This window comes from Vigna umbellata, chromosome 1 (genome assembly GCF_029865625.1).
Source record: "Vigna umbellata cultivar VRB3 chromosome 1, Vumbellata_1.0, whole genome shotgun sequence".
Classification (NCBI taxonomy): domain Eukaryota; kingdom Viridiplantae; phylum Streptophyta; class Magnoliopsida; order Fabales; family Fabaceae; genus Vigna; species Vigna umbellata.
In genome coordinates this window covers 88702013-88714012 of record NC_142165.1, presented here as the reverse complement: position 1 = coordinate 88714012, position 12000 = coordinate 88702013, and the positions used below count along the sequence as shown (strand labels likewise).

The 12000-nt window shown below is 33.8% G+C and overlaps 1 protein-coding gene across 1 annotated transcript; it reads right to left on the bottom strand.

Annotated features, from left to right (window-relative positions):
- Positions 1 to 2511: 2511 nt before the first annotated feature.
- LOC124842824 (uncharacterized) lies at positions 2512 to 6507 on the bottom strand. Its single transcript, XM_047319395.2, has one exon. The coding sequence runs from the start codon at positions 5703 to 5705 to the stop codon at positions 2904 to 2906; it is 2802 nt and encodes a 933-aa protein (XP_047175351.2). The 5' UTR covers positions 5706 to 6507; the 3' UTR covers positions 2512 to 2903.
- Positions 6508 to 12000: the final 5493 nt, after the last annotated feature.

The window sequence follows — 12000 nt, the reverse complement described above, 5'->3', positions numbered from 1 at the left end:
GATGGAAAAGCAGCATCATAAAATCTTCTATGATACTTCCTTTTGGTGAAGCAAAACTTAGTGGGTGAGGCCCAACAATGATTGTTACCCGTATGAAAAACATACAATTTCAAATAAAAGAAATTGAACCACAAAAAGTAATATTACTAAACTAAAGTATAAGTGACAGGAATGAACTACACCTCAATTACAGATAAAATTGATTTACAACACATATAAGTAGATACACAGAACCTTATATTATAACAATTGAGTTTATTGCATGATCACAATACACAAGAATTTGACATTCTCCTCTAATTTGTAGCTATTGGTGGATGCTAATGGGAGCCCTGATGCTGTTTAAGGAAAGTAAATTTGCGCAGGTTCCAATTATTTTATTTCGAAACAAGTATTTTAAATGCCAAAATATTTTGAAGACTAATCTATCTTTACTCAATCTTCCAGTATGATCCAACTTTTTATCTTCCAAAAATGTGTTTATGTCATTTCAAAAGTCACATATATATTGGAAAAATAAGTAAAAGAGGCATAATTTTTTTGGACATTCTGTATGTATTGGAAGTATACCCAAGCATGTTGGATGACGGTAGGTATAGGACATGCGCTAGAGTGTTCACTGCGACATTTTTCTGGAAGAAGGCAAGAAAAAAGGTCTTATCCCACAATAATGAATAGTCCATCAGAAGCGCCAAATCTATATGTATTAGTCTGGGATGCTCAAAAGGAAGGAATTGCATGTGAGGGTGATAGTGAAAACATACAAAGTAATTCTATTTTCCTCCTCTCAAACTTTTTCCCTTATTTACACTCTTTTCTGTATAGCAAAGTATATAATTTCATATGTTGTTTTATATGCAGGTTTTGTCCCAATTTTTGTCATAGCATTATGGGAGAAAATAGGTGTATTTTTTTAATAGAAGAATTATTAAACGCCTGACAAATCAAGAAAAATCACACTCCAACCACACTTTTAAGAATTATTTTCACTTGAAATCTCTAGTGCAGTAATGATATCATATAAAGGCATTGCAAATTCTTAAGTAAGTTGAAAAGCTCTCAATAAAATCACGTCACCACCCTTATAGAGATACCAGCACAAGTAGCATGCCCTAGGTTATCAAAAGAATTACATATTTATTGAATATGTCATTTGATCAAGTGTACAGTGGAGTAGAAATGGAAGCAGATGTTTGAATCTCTCCTGATTTATGAATTTACATATGATCCGCATGTAGTAAGTAATAATCGTGAACTTAATCTCACGAAGTGTAGGGCTTCCAGGGAAATAAGGTTAAGGATATTATCAGGAGAAATCGAAACAAAACTAGGAAAAAATTTAATACATCTAAGACCAAAACCTAGAAGTAAGAACACTCAAAATAAATGATGCTCATTACAAAGATTACACATGAAACTAGGGGTGTCAAAACTCCTAGCCACAAAAGAACTACCTACTATCAAAGGCTTAGCAGCTGAAGAAACATTTCTATCGAAACGACTCCAAGGAATTGCAAACCTGTAAGAAAAGGCCCCACTGCCAAAACCAAGGAACACCAAAACTCCACTAAGAAACAAAAAAAACAAACACTTCGCAAGCAAGCAAAACAAACCTAAGCGCAGATAAGAAAATCCCAAGAAGAATATGCTCACACCACTGAAACAAAAATGAAGCAAGAATGTGCAAAGCACAAGAAAAAACCAGAACAAAGGACAAGAAATAGGAGAAAGCAATAGAGACCACCTAATATGCTCTTAGCACAACTCCAACCGTTGAGCAAGAAGAACCAAAACCAAACAAAACTAAGTGTATTTACTAAAATGAATTATAGTAACTTACACTATAATTTGTTCCATTTATTACAATAATTCTTCCTTTCAAATGTTTATTGACATTTGTAGTTAAGTTTTATAACATTATATTCCCCTAATTCTATTGCATAATAACATATAAACCCAAAGAAAATTTTATTTGAATGAAAGTGGTGTACATAAATTTGGTGGTAACCACATTATTAATAGAAAAAAAAATTTAATAAATAGATAAATAAATAACAAATAATGTGATGTGATGGGTAACGTTGTTTAGATATAATAGAATTTTTATTGATATTATGCATTTAATACTAGATTTAATTTACATTTTTTATTTGTTTCAACATGCATTTAATGTTTTTTAACCATGTCCTAGGCAATGGTTAACAGGACCCGGTCTATATAAAGATCAAAAACCATTTTGGAAAAGGCAGAACATATTGTTCACTTTGTCGTTTCTTGTTCAACCTTTTTTCCTTAAAACCAGGTCCAATCGTTATGGACAGACTTCATCACCAGACTGTCAATTATATGCAAAAAAAAAATCGAGAAGTCCAATGTTTAGGATTGAGGTGTCTGTAAAAATCCTGTGGTAATAATAAGAGAGGAAAAAATAGCCACAGAAAAGCACATTTAGATTCCGTTCTCACCTCAAGTAAAATACTCCAAGTTTAACCAACATTTTGGAAATTGAAGTCGACAAAGAGAACACCAATTGGATGGTACGGTAAAGTATAGCATGAACATGAACATGAACACTACATTTTTACAGAAGTTGGAAATCCTTTCGTATGCAACTGAAGCTAAGTATATATCAGTAGAAGTTCTACCCATACAATCTTGCTTCAAAGTACACCATGGCTTTCCCATATGGAACAAATCTCTAAAGCCAACTCTACAAGCAGCTCGACAAACAAAATAGGAAAATTAAAAATGTAAGCAACAAGAAACATGAATTAACAAATCCACCCCGCTTGCCCTATCTTGCTTTGATGCAGAAAATAAGTTTGCGTCATTGTAGGATCTCACAAATAATCTTTCATGTTCAGTCTCCAAAATTGATTAAAGTTGCGACCAACTTTGCCATCTCATGTCTCAGAACCTTCTTCAACAGTAGGAAGACCGCCTTCTCTGATAAATGTTGGGTTGAGAAACTTAGCCACAAAAGCCCACAATTTATATACATCCTCAAAATTCGTCAGAAAGCCCAGTGAAGCCGTCACAACTTCAAGCCTAACAAAGCTACCTTTTCCATCACGCCGACCATTCTCCATTGGTCTACAAAGAGTTGTGTCTTCTAGATTAGGAGCTCCACGATGCTGTCTTGAGCTATCAAGAATCTGTATATGACTCAGAAAACCAAGACCAAGAGAAATTCCTTCTTTTTCAGCAAGCTTTTGAACAATCTCTGGATTAATTAGCCCCCTACTTCTGTCCCTCACATTGAAAGCCACAGCTGCACCTCTTTCATATTTTATTTTCGGACCGTATATGTGGACAAGACTTGCTTTTTCACCGCCATCAGAAGCAGGCAACTTCAGTTGCAGTAACGAGGTAACAAGCCAATTTATCAAAAACCGAAGTCTAAGTGTAGTTTTATTGAGACCAAGCATGTTGACATGGTCAATATGACGACACGTTATCTCTGGTTCCCTCCTGCCCCAGTCCTGTCCATCACCGTATTCTCCATCACTGGTCGCCTCTTCATCATCAAAGCTAGTTGCAGATACGTCTCCCGGTTCTAAGGTCTGGCTAAGGTACTCTTTACGATTATCTTCCATGCTAAATGACACTCTTCTTCCCCTGCTGGTCGCTTCATTCTCTTCCAAACCAAAAAACCTACCCCCGCCATAACGATTCCCTTCTCTCCTACCCAACAGCCTGAATTCACCTTCTGTTTCCCTTCTTATGGCACTCTCTTTGACATCAGCACATATTTCCGAAGTAGACCCATTCTCCAAGCTTTGATGCCGAGCAAGAGAAGTTGAATTATTCAGCCAAGATCCATTATTGACCGCTCCACTGGTTCCAGGTTCTTCCAGGATCTCATCCACATGCAGATGATCAGTACCATTACCATTTCTTGAATAATGATCAACTTCCTCCACCTGCTCTTCTTCAGGCACCTCTTTGACTCGGTCAAGTTCCTGTGACATCAGGACAGCCGCATCAAATGACAGCACACGGCGGTCCTCATGAGCACCTAGGTTTACTTCTCTGTCATCGTACATCGGGCTGCCATACATCTTGGATGCTGTTTTTGGTGAAGGCTGCTTCTGGTTCCTCCTCCCATTGAACCAGAAAGGTGGTAGTGGGGAAGCTATCTTGTGTTTATTCGATTGACCTGCACCATCAGACCCCAATGGACTCTGACCCAAATCAATCCAAAATGAATTGTCCGATGACTCGTCCTCACTGAACACAGGACTCTTTATCACGTCTCCAACAGATATGCTCTCCGTCTCCTCAAATATGGTGCTGGTTCCATCTCTTTCAGAGCTGTCTTGATCCATTTCAGTCTCGAACACATCTCTGACCTGAGCAGATGTGAATGCACCAGAAAAGGCAGGCAGCTGTGTTCCCTGACGAGTTTCAGTAGTCTTGTCCCCCAACCCACTGATTTCATCGTCTTCAATTCCAACAAATTTATCCAAGCCATCTACAGAATCACTCAAATACATTGGAAACTCCGGAGTAATCTTCACCATTCCAGACCCAGTACAACCAGACTGATTTTGAAGGCTTTGCATCACCGATTTCTTGATCAGAAGACAGCCAAAACCTGTGGGATCATATCCAAAAACCCTGTAAAATGAAGTGATTATGAAATCTGGCCGAAAGAGGGACAAGCCAAGCGAATCCATGTCCTTGGGGCCCAATGAACCGGCATCCAGTAAGACATGCCAGTTGTTCTGCTGGGCCAAGGCCATCCACTGGTACGAATACTTAGCCCCAGTCACTCTAGACTGGACTGGGAACACAAAAAGACCGGTAGCCGAGTCCTTCTTCCTCTTCTTCTTGTTGGAAATCTGTTTTCTCAAATCAGTGGAACAGAGTTTGAGGGTTGGCCATTTAAACCAAGCACTGTACACTTTAGCACCTTTCTCCCTAGCACTCTGAGCCATCCAAGCAACGGACTGGCTCTCATGGTCGAACATGGTCAACAACTTTTTGTTTGTATGGAAAGGGTATGATTCAGCAAGCAGTTTAAAAGCTGATCCTCTGCTCACAGTAAAAACAAGGCCATACTCATTCTCAGGTATATTCAAATAGTCCATGATCCTAGTCTTTATATCATGCTCCACAGTTCCTCTCTCGGCACCACCATAAAGTGCATGGTTACTCAAATTTGCAGTAATCTCAGACAAGCTAAACGTAGAAGACTCCCAGTAATGAATTGTCTGAACAAAAGAGAAGAGTCCAAAACCACAGTAATCAAGGCATACCTTGGGAGACAAATGTGAGTACTCGTCAGACCTCAACTGATCAACCTTCTCAGAGGACTGGTACTTGGGGTACATGGTGAGGAACTTGGAAAATGCTTCCTGTAGGCTGGGAATTTCCTCCTCAGACTCGAAGATGCGCTCCGCCGCAAGGGCGGTGGCTCTAAGGAACTCGCGCTGGGCGTGCAGCCTGGCAAGCGATCGGGATCTCCCAAGGCCATCATCTTGGTTGGCAGCAGAGTCCGGCTGGTCTATGTCTTGAGATTTGGAGAGTGAGCCATCTTCAGAAGCTTCCTCAAGGGCCTCCCTGAGCTTGTTCTCCTGCAGCTTCCGAAGCATTGATGGGTTTCTCTTTGTGTCAACATTGGATTCATCTTTCCTCCTGCTCTTCTTGTCCATGATCAGTGCAGCACAGTGAGAAATGGGCTTCCATAGTGACAGATGCATGCTCCTTTCTCCTCTTCTCACACAAACCAATATCAGATTCTTTCCCACACTTCAAACAACACAGAACAACCCTTGGTTTAGCCCATCACATCAATTTACAACAAATTCTGCTTCAACAGCTTCCCCAACAAAAGATAAGGAATCTGGAATCTTTAAAGACCACAGCTCCCCAACAATCTAAGCTGTGAGACATGACATTTTTTTTTTGAAAGATAAACAAACAACTCAGCTCAATATTTCACTAGAAAATCCACAAAGAAAAAGAAAATTTATATTTTGTCCACAACCCAGAATAGAATCAACACCCAGTTTCTCAGAGGAGAGAGAAGGGTAACGAACGAAAAGAAACCGAAAGAGAGAGAAAGTCAAAGCTCAAACCCTAGAACCCAGATCCCAAAATTTGCAAGGCAACTCGCAGCAACAAGAAAATTCAAAACAGAATTTTGGAGTAATAGGTTTCAAGAAGAATCAAACGACAAATGATAGAATCCATGAAGCTCAATCAGTAGCGAGACACACTTTACAAAACACCTGAGTAGCCTTCAAAGGTGAAGAAAGATCCTCCTCCTCTCTCTATTCAATTCTTGGCATAATAATTAAAGCACAGCGCCACAGCGAATTCTCTTTTTACTAAAAGAGAAGGATAACCAAAACAAACCAGTTTGGTTAGATATCTGCCATGAACGATTTTCTTCTTAAATTGAAAACCAAAAAGAAATGAAAAAGAAAAGGTAAAGAAAAGAAAAAGAAGGGAAATTTCAATTCAGTGTAACCCCGTTGTCCTCTTTCTCTCTCTGACCCAAACACCTCTTTCAACTCTTGGAAAACAACCCTTGCTTAGCATCCACTATAGGTCAAATTATCAGAATTTGCCAATTGGTGGAATTTTAGAAATGCTATCTTTTAAATGTCTTTTGCTCATTAGATAATTGTTTAATTAAAAAACTAAAAAAAAAGTGTAAACAACAAATATAGATGGATTTCTTTTAAGAGAAATAAAAAACTTATAAGTCCTGAATGTATAAACTATAAAACACAACTTGTTACTATTTTTTTTTTAATTTCGAGGTATGACTCCTAAATAAAATTCACACATCCTTGTAACTGTTTTTTTAAGATTATTTTAATGAATAATTGATACACATGTGCAAATTATGTATATCTCAATTATTATGGGTGCTTAATGTCAAAGGACATTTGTAGTGCTCTTTAACATGTAAGGGAAATTACTTATTTAAATTTTGTTTTGTCTTTGTATGGAATTGTGATATAATGCGGTGAAATTGAAGTGTTATTTAAATTGACTAATTTTAATGGTTGGATATTAAGTTGTGATGAATATTTTGTGTTACGTGAAATGAAAATGTGAAAATATGAATTATTAACATTTTAGTCTCAAAGATTGATAAATTTAACTTTTTTGATTTTAAGTGGTATATTTGACAAATTAGTTTTTTTGCTAGAACTGATGAAGAGAAAAGGAAAACACCATTTGAAATTTAAAGGAGTAGAATTGTCATTCACTTAAACTATGCTATAACTTTGATGGGTGAAATCTTATTGTTATAGTGGTTTGGTTTCAAAGATTAATAACTTTGTTTCAATTGGTATTAGAGTATATGTTTGTTCTAGTAGAAATGATGTTTGGTTGTTAATAGAAACTTCTTTAAAATATCTTTGATTGATTTGATTTGACACTTCTTGAGCTAAGACATTGATATATCAAAGCATTGTGAAGTTTATTTAGTGAAGAATAACTCAAGAAGAGTCAAATTGCTCAATTAAAACTCACAGGAATTTTTTGCTTCTAGTATATCGTTGGACATTGTTGTAGTGTTGTTAGACACCATAACTTGAATAGTGGCTATTGTCTTGAGGGTGTTGGGTGCCACTTCTAGACTATTGGGAGCTCTCAAATTAGTGAGTCTTAAGAGTTTGTAGTATTGGGCGCCAGTCACCTCGAAAAAATTAACATTATTGCCTTGTTAACCATTAGATTGAACTGAAATTTCGACCATTGGTCCTAAACATGTGATTTTTCACTTCGACCATTGGATTTTTTATTTGAGATTTATAGGTAGAGTAATGCATCTCACAATTTTGATGTATTTAAGGAAAATATGGTATTTAAATGTTACGCTAAAGTAATAGAGAATGAAGGATGAATTATTAACATGTAATTTGAAATAAACAATATGTGAGTGATTTAAGACTATGTGAAAATTTGGTAAATAAGTTATGTGTGATATGTTGCACTTTAGTTATTTTGTTATGATTGTATATGAATAGTGTGATGATTTAAGACTATATGAGAATTTGGTAAATAAGTTATATGTGATATGTTACTTTTTTGTTAGTTTCTTGTGATTGTGACTACTATCTTGGTAATGATTATTTTTGAATTAGATGTGTGTGATAGTGAATGCAATTGGAATAAGTTGAAAGTTAGAAGCATTCTACTAATGTGTTAGGTATATATGAGTAGGGACTGTGAAGGAGATTATCCAAACCCCGTTAAGTATCTCAACTCATATAGAGTAGGATATTTAGTAGTGAGAGTCGATAGAGATTTCCTATGTTAGGAAAGGATAGGAAATGACCCATTTCTGACTGACATAGACAAAATAATCCTATCGTTAGGAAGGCAAATAGAATCATGGATTTTTAGCCAAAATGTTATTAATATTATGATGATAGGGTAATATCTCTGAGTTTGACTCTATATACAAAAGTCCTCCGAAGGTAGTTATTATATTTGATTCATGACATGTCTTTTGAATGAATGGTTTGAATAAGATTTGTTTGTACCATCATTTTTTAAGATTTCACTATACTTCTTTCTTTTAAATACATTAGCTTATCCTCTCATGTATTTGTATGTTTTTCTTTCACTATAATCATTTGTGGATACACAAGAGCATAAGTACGGTAGGAGAGAAAACTAGTGTTAAAGGTGCTTTGGAATAAAGTTAGGTAGACTCCTATTGATGTAGAACTTTTTGTATTACTTTTGTTTCTTTCCTTCCTTTGACTTTAACTTTTTGTTTTGAAAAAGCTTTGATGTAGATATTTATATATACATTTTCAAATCTAGAAGTCAATCATTTTCAAATATAAACTTTTTTACAACACATTTTGCTTTGTTTTCATAGATAAACTTTGTTTTACACTTTGTGCCATCCATTTACTGTTTTATTCACAACCAAACTAGTTAGAACATTGTGTTTCCTGCCAAATTCCTGTGGATAAGACACTTGTTATACTACAAACTACCCAATATACTTGCTTGTATATTTGGTTGTTGTGTGGGCATCCCAACACAAAGCTCCATTTATCTTCATTTTTTTTTCTTCTCTTTTCTCCTATTTCTAGTCTTTAATGTCTTGTATAACCTTTTTACTCCTTGAGTAAATCAGAGCATTGATAGGCAAAACTTAAACCTTCTCTTCATGAATAACCTAATCGGTATTGGACAAGGGTTTCTCTCTACACCACCACAAGCTTCTTCCTCCACCACCACATTCCACAATTATCTCTTAGTAAAAATTAAAGTACTCTGTTAAAAAAAATTACTTCACCTAATTTTTAAATTTTTAACTACTTCAATAAATATGATCTCCGCTATACCCCCACAACCCCACAGAGAAATGCTCTTCTCATTCTCAATTCTCTTATTTTTGTTTCTCAATTGTTTCTCTTCTCTGGTTGTGTGCTTGGTGTATGGTGGTGGTGTGCTTCTATGCTGGTGAAGAAGCCTTGATTTTTAAATGTTTAAACTGTTAGCCTTGATTTTTAAATTATTTATAATATGAATTTTTTTGTTATATATTAAAACAATCACCCGATTGAATGGGATAAGAGTGATTTGTCTCTCATCTCCTTCTCTCCTTTTATGATGAAAAAAATACACAAATTTTATAACTTAAAAAGTGACATGAAAAATCATCACATTAAATATATTATAATTTTGAAGTTAACTAATTTCATAATGATTTTGTTATAATAAGACACCGTACATGGAATCTAATAAAACTTGTAAATTACTTATATAGTTGATAAACTAGTTTCTAACTTATAAACTAATTATTAGTTCTTAGCTCATCGTCTATATATCAAATAGGAAACAACTAACTAAAAGGTTAGATAATAAATGTAGAATAGAATAACAAAATATGATTACGTAAAAAGTTTTGTATTTCTTAACATAATATATGACTTTGAAATAAAAACTTGAATATTTAATATAATGTCGTAAGAACATATTGAACATAAAAGATAAGACGTGAATTAAAAAAAAAAACATTAGGAAGATGAAAATGTGCTAAAAAAAACAATGAAAATGTAGAGATTAAAGAGTGAATAAATAGCAATATAGAACAAAAGAAATGACAAAAACGAAACATATAAAGACGATAAATCAGTAGTAAGATGATATATTCCTCAACGATATCTATTTGTTGAGTAATTTCATTCTTCATGTTATTCTATTTGTTGTATTCATTCATTTTTTTTTTGTTTTAACATGTTATTCCAGAAAGGTTCGTTGTTCGTTTATCTTTTATTTTATCACGTGTCTTTGTAAAAAAACAAAAGTGAGCATTTATTACATTTGTCGTCATTGGTATATCTATTCTCAGCTCAAATTCTTCCCTTTTATTTGTGAGGTGTTAAATTATTATCATTTTCCAACAGTAGTTGTTGGTATGCTGATGAGAGTGTGAAAAAAAATAATGGTAATAACGAGTATAATTGATGCCAGATATTAAAAATAAAAAAGATGTTAAAAGAAATATATAAATGCAAGTCCTTGATCAGATATAAATAGACCTATGAATTTGGCTGGTTACATAGATCTTGTCTCTGACTCATATTTAAGGATGGATCAGAATTGACATATCCATCCTGAGTTAAAGTGAAAGCTCTATATATAAAGTATTGAAATTTATATCTTTTTCTTTTTAGAAATAAAAAAAAAAACGCAAAACGTATCTTCTTGAACTTTTTAAATTTTAATTAAAGGAGTATTTTAAATCTCAGAAATAAAATATGTTTTAAACAAAATTTAATGATTAATTTGACCGAATCTGCATACCTATTCGTTAAAATAAATCACAGTTAATTACCTAAATAGTAGTCAAAATTTAAATTACAGAAACTAAAAAAATTCATAAAGAAACGCTATCATAAAAAATAAACATAAATGTAGGTCATGATTTTTTTATATATTTTTTCTAGTTTCAACATCTGTTTTAATAAACAATTATTTGTTTTTAAATGTTTTAAAGTTAAAAAATCTTAAAAACACAGTTAAAGCAAATTAATAAAAGTTGTTGAAATAAGTAAATACAAGCAGGATTATTTCATAACTATAAATAAGTATTTTAAACTTTTTATACCAATAAACTTTTACAGATAATTTAAAAATATAATAATATTAAAAAAATTAATCCAATTTTATCAATAAATGATATTTTCAGTATGATCGTACCCTAAACTAAAATATTTTGAAAATTTATTTAATTTTGATTAACAATAAATTATTAAGTAATGTGTTTAGCTATGATAGTAGGCTAAACTAAAATATTTTATATTTTATTTAATTTTAATTAACAAAAAATTATTAAGTAATATTTTTCGTTATGAATGTGAGATTAACTAATTATACTTTTATAATTTTTTTATTAATATTTTAAAAACTATCAATTATATTTATATTTTAGTGTTGTTCGATATAAAAATAATATTACATTCATTAGCTCATCATACTTGATATTTAAAGATAGACTTATATTTATATTTCAGTGTTGTTCGATATAAATATAATATTACATTCATAAGCTCATCATACCTGATATTTAAAGACAGACTTAATACTTTTGATGGTCTTTATTTTTGTTAGGTGTGTTTGATTTGGTCTCAATTTTTTTTTCTGTTCAATGTTATCTTAAAAAATGTAATTTTTGTTCAATTTAGTCATTTTTACAAACAACATTTAAATCGTTAAATGCAGACAGTCCAGATGTGCACAAGATTAATGAGATGACATTTAACTACTCTCACGTCACCATCTTCTTCATCCTTCAATCCTTCATCCCAAACAGATATCGAAACCCTATTTTCTCTCTAGTCACCTAACCCTAGCGCCGCCACCGAACCCTAACGCCACCACTGCCACAGAGCTCGTCCAAAGTCATCATGTCGCCGTGAAGTCGCGCCTGCAAAGAACCATGGCAGCCATCACGCGCAACCTCCATGACCTCCATGGCTACAGGATTTTCTCAAGCCGCCACTGCCA

Bases quoted from the DNA above. Each gene is read 5' to 3' on its own strand.
- LOC124842824 (XM_047319395.2), bottom strand. From the start codon at position 5,705: ATGCATCTGTCACTATGGAAGCCCATTTCTCACTGTGCTGCACTGATC.